This window comes from Mauremys mutica, chromosome 6 (assembly GCF_020497125.1).
Source record: "Mauremys mutica isolate MM-2020 ecotype Southern chromosome 6, ASM2049712v1, whole genome shotgun sequence".
NCBI classification, from domain to species: Eukaryota; Metazoa; Chordata; order Testudines; family Geoemydidae; genus Mauremys; species Mauremys mutica.
Window position 1 is genome coordinate 65660238 of NC_059077.1, and position 15230 is coordinate 65675467.

General features: G+C 41.0%; 1 protein-coding gene across 6 annotated transcripts in view; it reads right to left on the reverse strand.

Moving 5' to 3' along the window:
* Positions 1–15230, reverse strand: part of PJA2 (praja ring finger ubiquitin ligase 2) — an 81084-nt gene that overhangs the window by 13554 nt on the left and 52300 nt on the right. For all 6 annotated transcript variants that reach the window (XM_045021335.1, XM_045021337.1, XM_045021336.1 and 3 more), the window contains 2 exons: positions 10340–10525; positions 2726–2911 (listed from right to left, as the gene is read on the reverse strand). In XM_045021335.1, the coding sequence (XP_044877270.1) occupies positions 2726–2911; positions 10340–10525 (372 nt within the window). The remainder of the gene's footprint in view (positions 1–2725; positions 2912–10339; positions 10526–15230) is intronic.

The following is a 15230-nucleotide window of genomic DNA, read 5'->3' on the forward strand; positions in this document are numbered from 1 at the left end:
TTAACGATACTCAATTGAAAAATTACTCGATCTGTCAGACAAAAACCAGACAAATCCTAATGAGAGAGACAAGGTGTGTGAGATAATATCTTTTTACTAAACCAAAGATATTGGTTCAATAAAAAATACTGGCTCACCTTCTTTGTCTCTCTAATATCCTGGGACTGACACAGCTACAACTACACTGCATACAAATCCTAAGGAGTGCATAAAAGCTGGGTTTGTATATGTCAATTAGAGGATGTTTGTGAATCAGTCAGGAGTGTGCCCATTTGAAAATTTTATGCTTCATGTCTATGCATACAGATGTTGAGATGTATAGACACACAGTGTCTAGTCTTTGTTCAAAAACATTTACTTCTATTTTAAGTAAAATTGTGCACTCTGCAATGGAACAACCCTGTATCAGGCTTCTGACACTATTTCTGCATTTATATCTGATGCTTTTCTATATTATGCTCAGGAAAAATAAAAGCAATTTATTTTAGACCTACTTTTTATAATTTCATCAGTATAATTTAGTGACAACGCTTTGATATGAGCAGATATTGCAAGATGCAGGTATCAGCACTTGCTAGGTATAAGGGATAAGCTTTCTGTGTTCTTATCATCCCTAAAAGATATTAACAATTTTTGTTTTCCAAAAAACTGAGACAAGACTTGGGGTTGTGCCTTTTAGATCTTCATGATGCTAAACCACACTCTGAAAGCTCTTGCTTCCTCCCCCAACAAAAAAGTTTATTTCCTGCTTATTTTTCTACATTAGGAACTCAGGTCCTGTCTCGCCTGGAAGAGACTGTGATGTTACCACAACAATCAAAGTGAAAGGTGAACTATTGTAAAGGCAGGACTTGTCATTAGGCTGCTTAAAACTCTGTTTTTGTTCACACCTTTGAACTTAAACACCTAACATTTTTGAATGAAGACTATTTTAAAAATTCAACATCCCACATTTTCAATTAAGGCCTGAAAGTTAACACTGTACTTGTTCACACCCCCCACCCCCACCAAGTGGTCTCTCAGTCAAATCTTGGAAAACAGACTTGATATTCCTAAGGTTAAAAAAAAATTGAAAACCAATACTCCCCCCTACCTCTGCCACCAGATTCAGTTATCTGATAGATTTATAGAGTTTAAAGCCAGAAGAAATCATTAGATCATCTAATCTGACTTCCTGTACATCACAGGCCATGGAATTTCATCCAGGTACCCTCTACTGAGCCCAATAAACTGTGTTTCACTAAAGCATAACTTGTGTTTGGCTGCTTTTCTGGAAAAAATGCTTTAGCCAGTCTCAATTTAGACAGCAAGAAATGGAGAATCTACCACTTCCGTTGGTAGTTTGTTCTACTTGTTAAATGTCTTCATTGTGAGAAATCAGACACTAATTTTTAACTTGAATTTGTCTGGCTTCAGCTTCCAGCCATTGGTTATTGTAAAGCCTCTCTCTGCTCAGGGCTGGTGCAAGGAAGTTTCGTGCCCTAGGCGAAACTTCCACCTTGCGCCCCCTCCCCGCCCCCGCCACAACCCTGCGGCAGCTCCCTGCCCCGCCCTCCGCCCTGAGGCGCCCCCCGCGGCAGCTCTCCCCCCTCGGGGAGCCGTGTGGCACCTCCCCACACCAGCTCACCTCTGCTCCGCCTCCTCCTCGAGCACGCCGCCCCCGCTCTAATTCTCCTCCCAGGCTTGCGGCGCCAAACAGCTGATTGGCACCGCAAGCCTGGGAGGTGGGAGAAGTGGAGCAGTGACCGCACGCTCGGGGAGGAACCGCTGTAAAAAAAAAATAAATTGGGGGCACCGCTTTTTGGTGCCCCCAAATCTTGGCGCCCTAGGCAACCGCCTAGTTCACCTTAATGGTAGCACCAGCCCTGTGCTAGATTAAACAGTTCTTTGGCACCCTCTGTTTTCTCCCCATAAAGCTACTAATACTGTAATCAAGTCACCTCTCACTCTCCTTTTGGATAAGCTAAAGAAATTGAACTCCTTAAATCTCTCATTCTAAGACATTTTCTCCAGCCCTCAAATTATTTTTGAGGCTCTTTTCTGCACTCTCTAATTTTTCAACTTTCTTTTTAAAATGTGGATACCAGACTGTATACAATATTCCAGTATTGGTCTTATCAATGGCATATGGAGGTAAAGTCATCTCCCTACTCCTACTGTAATTATCTTGCTATTTTGCAATATTTCTAAGTAACTTTAACACAGAAATAGAAAAAAACATGTTAAACAGCATCATAATAATGATTTCTATATGCATAGCACTGAAAAGAGAAATAAGACAAGGTTAATAATGCAGATCTAAATCCCTATAATTGCAGAAGAGTAACTGCAACATAAAAACCTTTACCAAGATCATATATACTTCAACATTCAATTAGATGCATATTCTTATGTAATCAAAACTTTGTAAAACAACATTTATATAGGGGCATTTATCAACCTGGAAATGAATCCAAAATTACATCCATAGGATCTCCAATACATCAAAACTAACTTAAATTTGAACCTGATCAATATGACACAATGTCTTAGTCTTCTTGTTGGAAGAAACAGCACTTATTGCAAGTTAAGCCTGAAACTGCAGTATCATCAGCTTGTTTAAGCAGTAGAACAATGCTCAATTTGTGGCCTCCTAAATATAGTATGAAGTGCAAGATGACAGAATAACTAACTACTAATACCATCTCACACAGAGAACCCATCACTTTTATGCACAGATGCATACCTCCACTCCATATCTAAGTCTTCACTCATACTAGAGTCATCCTCAAGGTTGTTGTTCCCATCCAACATGAAAAATCCTGGATGCACAAAATGGCTAACTGGATCATTTTCCTCATCACTGCTACTTTCAATTTCTTCATGGTACTGCAGCCAAGGAATCTCTCCCTCCTCCAAAGAGGTCTGTTCCCTACAAACAAATATTAGAAAAGCTGTAACTTAAAGAAAATCATTGCTAAAGTAAATGTAAATAATATATACTTCTTTTAAGGACTGTAAAAGCACCTCTCTCATCCCTGGTCTACGCTACTAGTTTAGGTCGAATTTAGCAGCGTTAGATTGATTTAACCCTGGACCCGTCCACACGATGAAGCCATTTTTGTCAACTTAAAGGGCTCTTAAAATCAATTTCTGTACTCCTCGCCGACAAGGGGAATAGCGCTGAAATTGATCCTGCTGGGTCAAATTTGGGGTAGTATGGAGCTATCCCAGAGTGCTCCATTGTGACCGCTCTGGACAGCACTCTCAACTCAGATGCACTGGCCACGCAGACAGGAAAAGCCTCGCGAACTTTTGAATTTCATTTCCTGTTTGGCCAGTGTGGCGAGCTGATCAGCACAGGTGACCATACAGAGCTCATCAGCACAGGTGACCATGGAGTCTCAGAATCGCAAAAGAGCTCCAGCATGGACTGAATGGGAGGTACTGCATCTGATCGCTGTATGGGGAGATGAATCCATGCTATCCGAACTCCGTTCCGAAAGACGAAATTTTTGTCCCATGTCTGCCCAGATGCCCCCGACCCACCTAACCAAGGTCGGCCAGGAGCACCCACAGGATGATGACAACGATTAGCAGTTGTATTGCACCGTCTGCTGTCTGCAAGGCAAGGCAAGAGGACACTACTGTGTAGCACTGCAGTACCGCATCTGCCAGCAGCACCCAGGAGACATACGGTGACAGTGAGCTGAGCGGGTTCCATGTTTGCCATGGTATGTCGTCTACACGGGTAACCCAGGAAAAAAGGCGAGAAACGATTTTTTACCGTTGCTTTCACGGAGGGAGGGAGGGGGGGCCTGATGACATGTACCCAGAACCACCCGCAACAATGTTTTTGCCCCATCAGGCATTGGGAGTGCAACCCAGAATTCCAATGGCCAACGGAGACTGCGGGAACTGTGGGTTAGCTACCACAATGCAACTCTCTGAAAGTCGATGCTAGCCTCGGTACAGTGGATGCACACTGTCGACAATGCGTTTAGTGGGCACACACACAATCGACTATATCAAACCAATTTCTAAAAAAACGACTTCTATAAATCGACCTAATTTCGCAGTGTAGACATACTCTCAGACTCAGAAAAACTAGACTCTGAATCCAATGATGTCTGCCAGGATCCTAAGACAATAGCTCCAAGAGATATCACCTGACCCATTCACCAAAAATCAGGGCCCAGTGACAGTCATAATTCTGTGGTCATGGAATCTGGCTTTTCCCCAAGATGCTACGGAAATCAGCATTTTTACTGCAGAACTTGCTATTTTGTTGCAGACAGAATCAGGCATTTGTCTCCCTGCCCTGCCAGGGCCCACTTTCCTGCTGAATTTTGCTATCTATCTTTCCCGACAAGAGGGCACTTAATTGAATTATAGTGCATGATCTTTGAAATGTTCCATGGAACCAGGAAGCAAGGAATTGGTGACCAAGAATAGGAGTCCAGCTTGCAAGAGTGGAGCTGGAAAGACAAAATTATAAGCTGGCCAACTGGCCTGTCTGGAGAATAGCACTAAACTGTTCCATTTCCTTTGCTACTGTTAATAAAAGGCAAGCAGAGAGAGGCACTCCATTTTCTCACTGACAGATTTGTATATGTTGTGTAAAATTTACACTTTGATTGTTGCCCCAAAATTTGTACTTTTGTACAGGATCAACAATAGGGGAAAAAAGGGGTACTCTGATCATAACTCTTTTGGATTGATTGTGTAAAGGCTAGTCAGCATAATATACATTTTAAACAAAAAACAACTTAAAATTGTCCTACCCCACTAAAAGTACATATGTCCAGTCATTGGTATACTGGACTGGAGTTAGGAGTCTATCTGGCTTTGCAACTGGACTTGCTGCATGACCACGAGCAAAACTTCTTTTTGTCTCTATGCCTAAAACATCCTTCACCTAGGATTAAAACCTGCCTGCTCCTAGCAGGGATATTATGGAATTAATTTGGGATATTTGTAAAGTGCTTTCAGATCATAATTGCTATAGGAGAGTGAAATGTTATTTCAGAGTTGAATACTGAGTAATTTAAGGTACATTTTAGTTTTTTCAGCATCTAATACAGTCTGTGTGTCATGCTCACTTTTGGTTTATCTTTTAAATACATTTTCATTCTTATTTTGAAAACTGTTGATGGTGTTTCGCTTCCTATATTTCCATCCATAACCTGATCGAATAAGGTGCTTATCCTTGGAGAACTGAAATCTACTTTGGTGGACATGCAAAACCTACCAGCTACAAAAATGAGGAGTCCTTGTGGCACCTTAGAGACTAACAAATGTATTTGGGCATAACCTTTCATGGGCTAAAACCCACTTCATCAGATGCATGGAGTGGAAAATACAGAGGCGGGTATAAATACACAGCACATGAAAAGATAGACGTTGCCTTACCAGGGGGCGGAGGGGTGTATATGTCAGTGCTAACAAGCCAATTCAATTAAGGTGGAAGTGGGCTATTCTCAACAGTTGAAAAGAAGGGAGGAAAATCACTTTTGTAGTGCTAATGAGTTCAATGTAATCAACGTGGCCCACTTCAAACAGTTGACAAAAAGGTCTGAGTACCAGCAGGGGGGAATTAGTTTTTGTAGTGACCCATCCACTCCCAGTCTTTATTCAGGCCTAATTTGGTGGTGTCCAGTTTGCAAATTAATTCCAGTTCTGCAGTTTCTCGTTGGAATCTGTTTTTTAAGTTTTTTTGTTGAAGAATTGCCACTTTTAAGTCTATTGAGTGTCCAGGGACAATGAAGTGTTCTCCTATTGGTTTCTGAATACTAGTATATCAGTATACTATAGCTGTTCCATTGGCAAGTCACGTGTGAAAACAGGCGATACATTTAATGATTCTGAAATCCAAATATTAAGTAGGAGTCAGAGAGCAGAAGGAGAAGCTCGACCCACCATCAACCCAAGAACTACACACTCTTGTTGCCAAAATGAGATGCTTCACAGCTCCAACTGCTAGAAGCAAGCCCAATTAAACAGTTGGCACACATCTCATTGTAGTTTGGCACAAAGTAAAAGGAAAAGCATTGGAGTTAGCATCTGCTCACCCTCATTTTTTGCCACAAGCATATAGCTACTTGAGCTAACAGGGGCCAATTTTAGGTCACCTGATACTGTTTTATCTGCTAGAAGATGGAAAAACATTGCATTTTAAGTTCTGGAGTGACTGCACCTTGAACATCATACTGATTCCTGATTTTTTTTATTAGAAAGGTAGTGACAATTTGGAGGAAGTTCAGAAGACGTTAATAAGTTAACATTTGCCAATTGTTACCACAGAGTTATCCCAACTGGCCTCTAAGGCCTTGCTTAGAGTAGAGAAATAGATGCCTTCTTCAACCAAGTTAGTTCAACTGAAAACTCCATGTAACATGAACGTACACACTCCTTCAGCTTGATTTTAGCTGGTTGAATTATAGGTGAAGTTGAGCTAAAAAGTGTAAAACTGTGTCTACATTGGTGTTAAATGAGTTTTTCAATACATTTGAACTAGCTCAATTGAAAAAAGCACCTTTTTGCTTAGTTTAGAGAACACCTAAACCCTTGCTTACTTTTTAAAAAGAATTATATGTTTTCAATTAATTTTTCACCTAAAGGGACACCAAGATTAAATTTGATAAATTACTAGATACATAACTGAGAATAAAGTTGAATATACTGACAACACCCACGTTCCTGTTCTTTCAGGTAAGATAGTCTTTAACAGAGTTTAAAGAAATTTAATTAAAAAGTTTGGCTCTATACTGAGCACTCACTTTGCCAGTCAATGAGGGTCAAGGTGTGTACTTGCCATTAATGGGCATTTTAAGGTGCTTTTGTAATGGAAAATTGAGCCTCCAGGAGTCCCCATCCCCAGAAATCAGAAATAAGCCTGATTCCTTGCAAGAAGATAGAAGGAACCCTTCTATCTGCAGCAGAGGACAGATAGCAGGAGACAACTCAACTCCTGCAATTGTGGTGCCTCTCCTGGAATCTCGGCAACTATCAGAGGTGCATGAATGGGACTCAATAAGCTACATTACTGGGGTAGGGACAGGAAGATACTCCAATATTGCCATGATGGGCTGAATACAAGTACCTGAATATGAGAGAACAGACACCAATAAAACCCCTGAGGTGTCACCTGCCTGTAGTCCCCTCCCCCACACTGGGCACAAACTCCTCTCATATACTACAGTGATGATGGCAATATAAGAACTTATAAAGAAATGAACAAGGTACATCATGCCCCTCCCCCCCCTTTTTTTTTTTAAAGTGGCAGCCATACTTTTTTGTGTGTGCTGCAAATCAGGGAATTATTGAGGGTAACTGCCCTGTAAAGACTGTACTGTATACTGTCTTTAAAATATATGATCTTCACTTCTGACACACACTGCAAGAGTCACAGCTTCTTGGCTATGTAATGCAGAATTGTGTGATTTCTGAAGAGAATGCAGAAATCTCTTTCAATTGTTTTACGATTCAGACAGAAAGGATAAAAGCCCTTATGTCTATATTTTTATTCCAATTTAGAAAAAATCCAGCATATGAAGTGGATAAATCACACTAAATCTCAGCAGTTGTTTGCAACAGGTTATTACCACTGCTCCGATGCTAGTTAAGCAACATTTTTATTCATTCACCAAGTGTGAAAGCAGAGGCCTTGAAGAGACCACCACTAAAAATAGGACTATGAGTATTGTTTGGCTGTTGTACACATGAACAACATGACAAGCCACAGACACTACTTTGATGAAAAGCAAAATTCAGGTGGTAAATTTACCATGTCAGAATGCTTGCACTGTGCTGGCCACAAGCGATCTTTTGCAACACAGCAATGGAACGCTAGTGCTTGTCAGACAGGAAAGCTATTCTAAAAAAATACTGGGTATATTCACATGATTATTCTATTTCACATAGCAAATACAGAAAAAATGTATTCCCAAGGGTATTATAAGATTATAATTCAATCAGTTTGTTGATGCCACCGATCTCAAGAGTGCAATTTGAATGTCTTGAATTACAGAAAAAACCTCCAGAGAAAAAGACTTGTGCATTCAGTTACCTTATTGACTAAAAGGCTGCACACTATAGTGAATGTCCTAGGTAAAATTACCTAGTTTTTCTTAATCCATTTCCTTCTGCATTACATAGTCAATGACTTTTCTAGTACTACCTCGAATGCTTACTGATCTTCCAACTATGACAACCCAAAAAAGCCCATGGCACATTGGGAAGACACAAAGTCTGGCCAAAAATACAGAATGTTAAGTTAAAAGAAAAAAACAGTAAATGCTCAAATGTTGTTTGAGTTTTCAATCCAGATTTAACATATTTTAGACAAATACACAAGAAATGCCCTGCCCTGCACAGAACACAAAAGATAGTTTCACTGTCACTCATGAGATATTTGTGCTTTTATCAAAAAAACTCCTTCTCCCCCTGCCCGGGCCACCAATAACCTCTAAGAGAAAAATCACAGCTTTATTTAAGAGATTGTATATTACAGACTCCTTGTTAAACTAAATATCCACCTTAGAGTACACTTCCCTTGCAACTTTCAAATCTCATACACTTTCAACACCTTAAGTTCTTGATTAACAGAAAACATTCTATATAGCACCATTAAGAGATTAAAATAAAATAACTAAGTAGTATTAAAGTGGATTTATGTTCCTAATCTGATACAGTATCTCTACTATTTACTTCTTCTTTCTGGATTTAGAGCCAGTATTTATTAGTACCAAATATCCCTTTATTCCCTACATCCCACTCTGCTCTAATCTCTCCAAATTGCCTCGAAGAGTGTTACTATCTGTTTTTCAAGTTTTACAATTTATTTTTTGTCAGTAAGTTTGATCAGGTTTGAATTTACAGTGGAAAAAACACTAAAAGACTAATTAATAGGCAAATTCCTGCACAGCAACCTGGACACAGAGTCATACAGGAACAAAACAGACCCCTATTCCCGAAGACTTCTTCAGACACAAATGAAATTTCTAGAATACAGAATTACCTCTTACTTCAATTGCACATGCTTAACCATTGTGACAGAAACAGCTTTGCAGATCAGTTTGAGAAATGTTGATTTAGTAAATTATTCACCACACTATTATTGTCACTAATATAGCAGCACTATATAAGCTGTACCAATTATTTAAAAAAAAAAAAAAAAAGAGTATAAAGATCAACTTTTTCAAACATCAGTGCCTATATTTGGTCACCTATAGCCATATTTAGGCATCTAAATCATCTAAATTATTATTTTTGAAGTGTTGAACACTTGCAATCATCAAAGACTGTGAAATCAGGCCATTCTGATTTAGATTCCTACAAATAGATATAAGTAACCAAATTTAGGCACTCGTTCAAAATTCTTGACACATAATATTATTTAACAGACTAAAAAGTGTAATGGAAAGCCACACACTTTCACCCAAAAATATACAGTGAATAACCTTTCAAATGTGTAATCTCCCAGGGCGAGTGATTTATTTGACAAGTGAATAAAATGTCAGGTTCTCCCACCATCAATGTTGCAAAGGCAGAAAAGATCTTGTGTCTGGACTGGTAAGTTTTTAAACAGTATTTTTGCAAAGCTGTGCTAATTCATTAAACCTGAAATTTATGAAGGCCAGAACAGAGATACCCTAATGGTAGTGATTTCCCTAGGCAAGAAGGACCTGAGAGTGTGGAACAGTAGAAGAACTGGGAGTGACTACTGTCGCTCAAGGAAGAACTCTCTAGTCAATTAAGAAATAATACCAACTGGTTCAGAGGAGAGGTCTCAGCTGGAAGCCTCCAAAGTTTGCTTTGAAGAACAAAGTTGCAACAGTTATTGACACATATGACTGAATAAACAAAGAACTGATGATGGCAAATTCCATGACCAGAGGAGGAAGAGCAACCAGGTAAAGAGAATTGGACAGAAAACCATGGAAGTAGATTTGTAGGAGAAGGTATCTGAAAAGCAGGAAATATATGTAAAGAAGAAGAGTGTTCATTACAATGAATTTGGACAAAGATAATAGAGAATCCACTCTCGCTGTTTTAGTCTAGTAAGTCTCTTTTGTTGCTTGTGCAATCATCAGTATTTCTCAATAGCATTACAGTATTACTATAGCTATCATTCAGAAGTCAACTATTACCAACAGTGGGTCTGTATGAAACACCAGAGTTATTTCCTAGTCTAAATATATGCAAATACTGCATTCTTTCTGATACAACCATAGTAACTGCTGGTAAATTAAGATTTACTTAAAATGGCAACAATTAAATATACTGTTGAGTACACATCATATTACTAATTCTCACTTATTAGTAGAAATCACTTTCTGAAATACAAAAATAAACATACCCGCCTTGGAAACAGAAGTCTGTGTTTTCCTCTTCTAGGCCACTGCTGTTGCTCTGCACTTCAGGTTCACGTTCCTCCCTGCCTGGCAGAGTCTCCCAGCTTTCATCACTGGAGGATTGGTCTTTTTCTGTAGCAGCAAAATAGGAGGGCAAACATGCAGACCACTCCCCATCACTGCATTCAGAACTGCAATTTGAGACAAGTTAATGTTGTGTTTAAAGTATTGACAGGTTCAAAAATAAATAAATAAATAAATAAAAGCCAAAGTTAAAATCCATTATTAGCTATTTCATGAAAAGGGTAGAGAACTGTTTCTAAATATAAACAATATTTCTGAAATACATTCATTTTGTACCATTCATGTATCTTACCATCATGAATAAAAGCTGTTGCTTCTTTATAAAAAGGAGGATTTGTTTATCTTCTTATAACACTATGATTTTTAAAAACCATGTCCATATTATTTCGCACTATTTTTCATTTTTCCCTCCTCCATCCATGTTTGCAGAGTCCATGAAATACCTTCAAAATATTCACTCCAGATACTACATAAGAACCCTTTCTCTTGCTGCCCTGGGAATAGAAAAGGATGGCAAGACGCTTGAGAGGAGCCAGAAGGATACGAGTGGCAATGGCCTCATTTCCATAGCATGCAAGACTTCACACCCAGACATTGATCCTCCACTTCTAAACACTATTTGGTACTTTTAAAAATAATCTCTATATGTGAATGAGACATCTAAATTGAAGGAACAGGAGAAAAAACTGAAGATTATTAGGTGCATGGGTCTAAAACAGGGGTGGGCGAACTACGGCCTGGTGCCACATCAGGCCCTCCAGACGTTTTAATCCGGTCCTCCAGCTCCTTCCAGGGAGTGGGGTCTGGGGCTTGCCCCGCTCCGGGGCTCCTTCAGGGAGCAGAGTAGGGGGCTTGCCCCACTCCACACGGCTCCAAGAAATAGTGGCATGTCCCCCCTCTGGCTCCTACACATGGGGCAGTCAGGGGGCTCCACACACTGCCCTTGCCCCAAGCACCACCCCTATAGCTCCCATTAGGGAACTGTGGCCAATGGGAGCTGCAGGGGTGGCACCTTCAGCTAGGGCAGTGCGCAGAGCTGCCTGGCCGCACCTCCTCATAGGAGCCGGGGTGGGGGGGGAGAGGGACACATGCCACTGCTTCTGGGAGCTGCTTGAGGTAAGCGCCGCCCAGAGCCTGCACCCCTGACCTCCTCCTGCACCCCTACCCCCTGCCCCAGCCCTGATCCCCTCCTGCCCTCTGAACCCCTCGGTCCCAGCCCAGAGCACCCTCCTGCACCCCAAACCCCTCATCCCCAGCCCCACCCCAGAGCCTGCACCCCAGTTGGACCCCTCCCCCCCACACCCCAACACCCTGCCCCAGCCCGGAGCCCCCTCCAACACCCTGAATGCCTCATTTCTGGCCCCACCCCAGAACCTGCATCCCCAGCCAGAGCCCTCACCCCCTCCCACACCCCAACTCCCAATTTCATGAGCATTCATGGCCTGCCATAAATTTCCATACCCAGATGTTGCCCTCGGGCCAAGAAGTTTGCCCACGCCTGGTCTAAAAGAACCAATGGCAGAGAAGTTTTTCCTGAGAAAAGGGTAAAGATTGAGGAAGTTTAACTTTCACCCACAACATAGTGCAGTAAAGGAGCACAGTAGATGGTGTCTGACTGGATGTTACTCTCATGGCTTATAGTAGCATTAACATTGTAGAGGCATTAGCTGAATCTCCAGAAGTAGGCTACATAACCTGTCAAACAGCACCTTCTGTAAAGCAATTTGCAAAGCTCTTGGATCTTTTGCCTCTGGGGACAGAGGACACCTGCCTAGATCAAAGCAGAGATAATGGAGTATGTCATTCAATAACAAATCACAGGAAACTATAATGGATAGGCAAGGAGAGAGTCTGTAATCTGATGGAGAAAATGTCTTCTTATTTAAGACACAGGCCGTCCTGGGACAGCTGCAGAGCAGGATTTAGTCTGCAAATCATTATGAAGTTGACATTTGAAATTTTACCTTCTTCCCGCCCTCAAACTTATTTGGGGAAATGGAGAATTAATGGAGAATTAAGTTTCCTTCTAATAGTACATAATCATGCTGACAGAATTTGCTGAAGAACATGTTTAACCAAATAGCACAGTACATTGGAAGCTATACGTGATAAATGCAAGCTGAGGAAAAGATGTTGCAGGATCTGTACATTTATTTATCCCCTATTCTCCCCCCAAAAGAGACATCCACCGTTTTATACTGGCTCTGGTCATGCATGCTGAAACTACAATGGTAAATAAAAGCTAACCAGTAGGTGTCCAGTAAAGTTAGAAGCCCCTTGGGAGTAGTCCCATAAATAGATAAATACATCTAACTGTCCAACTGATCTATGAATAGTTATTCCCCAGAGGAAATAGTTCCATAAACTGGAATGTCAATTCAAATTGTCTTCAAGAGTCACCAATAAAACAGCAGGTAGAAGTTCAACAATATCCCATTTGAAAAAGAAATCTGATAAGTCCAGAGAGAATGCTGTAAAGACAAGGGGGAGGGGGCAAACAGCTGTGCATATCTCTCTATCAGTGTTAGAGGGCGAACAATTTATGAGTTTACCCTGTATAAACTTTATACAGGGTAAAACAGATTTATTTGGGTTTAGACCCCATTGGGAGTTGGGCCTCTGAGTGTAAAAGACAAGAACACTTCTGTAAGCTGCTTTCAGTTAAGTCTGCAGCTTCAGGGTAAGTAATTCAGACCCTGAGTCTATGTTGGAGCAGACGGGCATGTCTGATCCAGCAAGTCAGGGTGCTGGGGTCCCAAGCTGGCAGGGAAAGCAGGGGCAGAAGTAGTCTTGGCACATCACTTGGCAGTTCCCAAGGGGGGTTCTGTGATTCAACCCGTCACAAGGGCTTTCTAGGATGACTCTGCTCTTCTACCCATTCAGCCACTTGAAAGATTCTGGCATGAGCTCTTATAATAATATCCAGAGTCCAAATCCAAAGATTAAGGGCAAACAGCTGAGACCTAGCTAAGTTAGGGCACCAAGAAAAAGGTCACACCATTAAAAATTAAAAAAAATTCATAGTAGTAGCTCCCTGTATGGAGAAATCCACTTGGGGCAAAAATTGACTTAAGGTGGTAGAAGCCCAGTTTTAATGGGGAAATGTCAACTTGAAACAAAAGTTTGTATCCATTAGTGTCACAAGTTCAAGTTACTATAGTAAAACCAAAACTCACTCTCATGTGGTTTGTTTTACATGTTTGACACTATAGCATATGGAGTCAGTTACACTATTTTGTTGATGGTATATGGCCTTCCCCAAGCCCTATTACAGGATGCTCATCAGTAACAGCAATAGCAGAGCTGAAACAAAAGTGAAGAGCTAGTATTTGTAGTTTAAAACACATGTGCTTATTATTTAATGGTTCATTTATTACCATTATCACTAAGACAATATTCATAAGCATGTGGTCTATATATTTTTCCCTCCCTACCATTCTACAAAGAGGCAAAGAGACAGATTGCCTCCTGGGAGCCAATGCTTAAATTATATAAATGTAGTTACTCACCACATCTATAGTAGCAGCACTGTGGAAAAGAAGGTTATGCAATAGTATAACCTTGAAAGTAAAATACAGTTACTTACCTACAATAACTGTGGTTCAAGATGGTGTAGTCAGTGCAGATCCCACTCTAGGTGTACATGAGCACCATACACAGCAGTCTGGATTTTTTGAATAGCCATGTCTGTCAGGGCCTTGAACGTGTCTCATGCCTACTCGTGCTCCCATACAAGGGCATAAAGAGTGGGACAGTCACAACTCTCCCTCAGTGCCCTCGCAATTCAAAGCCTGTATAGCTAAGGACTCAGAAAAACTGGGATGGAGGGTGGATCGTGGAATCCACACTGAATACATCATCTCGAAGAACCACACAGTTACTGTAGGGAAAGTCACTGTATTTTCTTTGAGTATGTGTCAGTGTGGATCTCACCCTAGGTGAATAGCATCCTCCCCAGATGGCAAGAGTCAAGGTTTCGGTTGTATCAAACAGAGATTCAAGTACTGCTTTTTCAAACTTGGCATCTGTCCTGGCAGTCATGTAGCCCCGTCAAGTGCATAATGTTTCCAAAAAGTCTCCGGGGTTGCTCCATATGGCTGCCTGACAGATCTCAAAGATCAGCATATTTCTGAAATAGGCCGGAGACACTGCCTGTGTCCGGGTGGAACGTGCCTTGATATTTGGAGGCAGAGGCTTGCCGGACAACTTGTAGCAGGCTGAAATGCATTTTGAAATCCACATAGAGATTCCAAGACAAGACAGTTTGACCTTTTGATGCACCACATTTGGTCAACACAAAGAGGTGTGGAGAAAATTGAGGGGGGCATCTTTAGTCCTATTGATGTAATAAAGCAGAGCCTTAAATACATCCAGAGTATGAAGCTTCTTTCCTCTTGGCAACAAGTGCAGCTTTGGGAAGAAGACTGGCAAGGTGACGGACTAGTTCAGGTGGAATTCTGAGAGACCATTTTAGGGATTAATTTAGAGTGTGCTCTCATCACCACTTTGCCCATGTGAAAGAATGGCAGAATGAGAACTTGCAGTTCACTGACTCTTCAAGTTGATGTAATAGCTACGAAGAAGACAGTCCTGATGGTGGAGATGATATAACAAGCATTCCGCTAATGGCTTAAATAAGCTGTAAGAGAACAACATTAAGCTCACAGGTAGCAGGGTCTCAAACTAGAGGGCAGGTATGGAGAAAGCTCTAGAGGAATCTAGACATCACAGGGCGTGAAAGACCAAGTATGACTGTATTGGAATGTGGCTCTCTGTATATTGCTTCCAGATAGACTTTAAGGGACCTAAAGG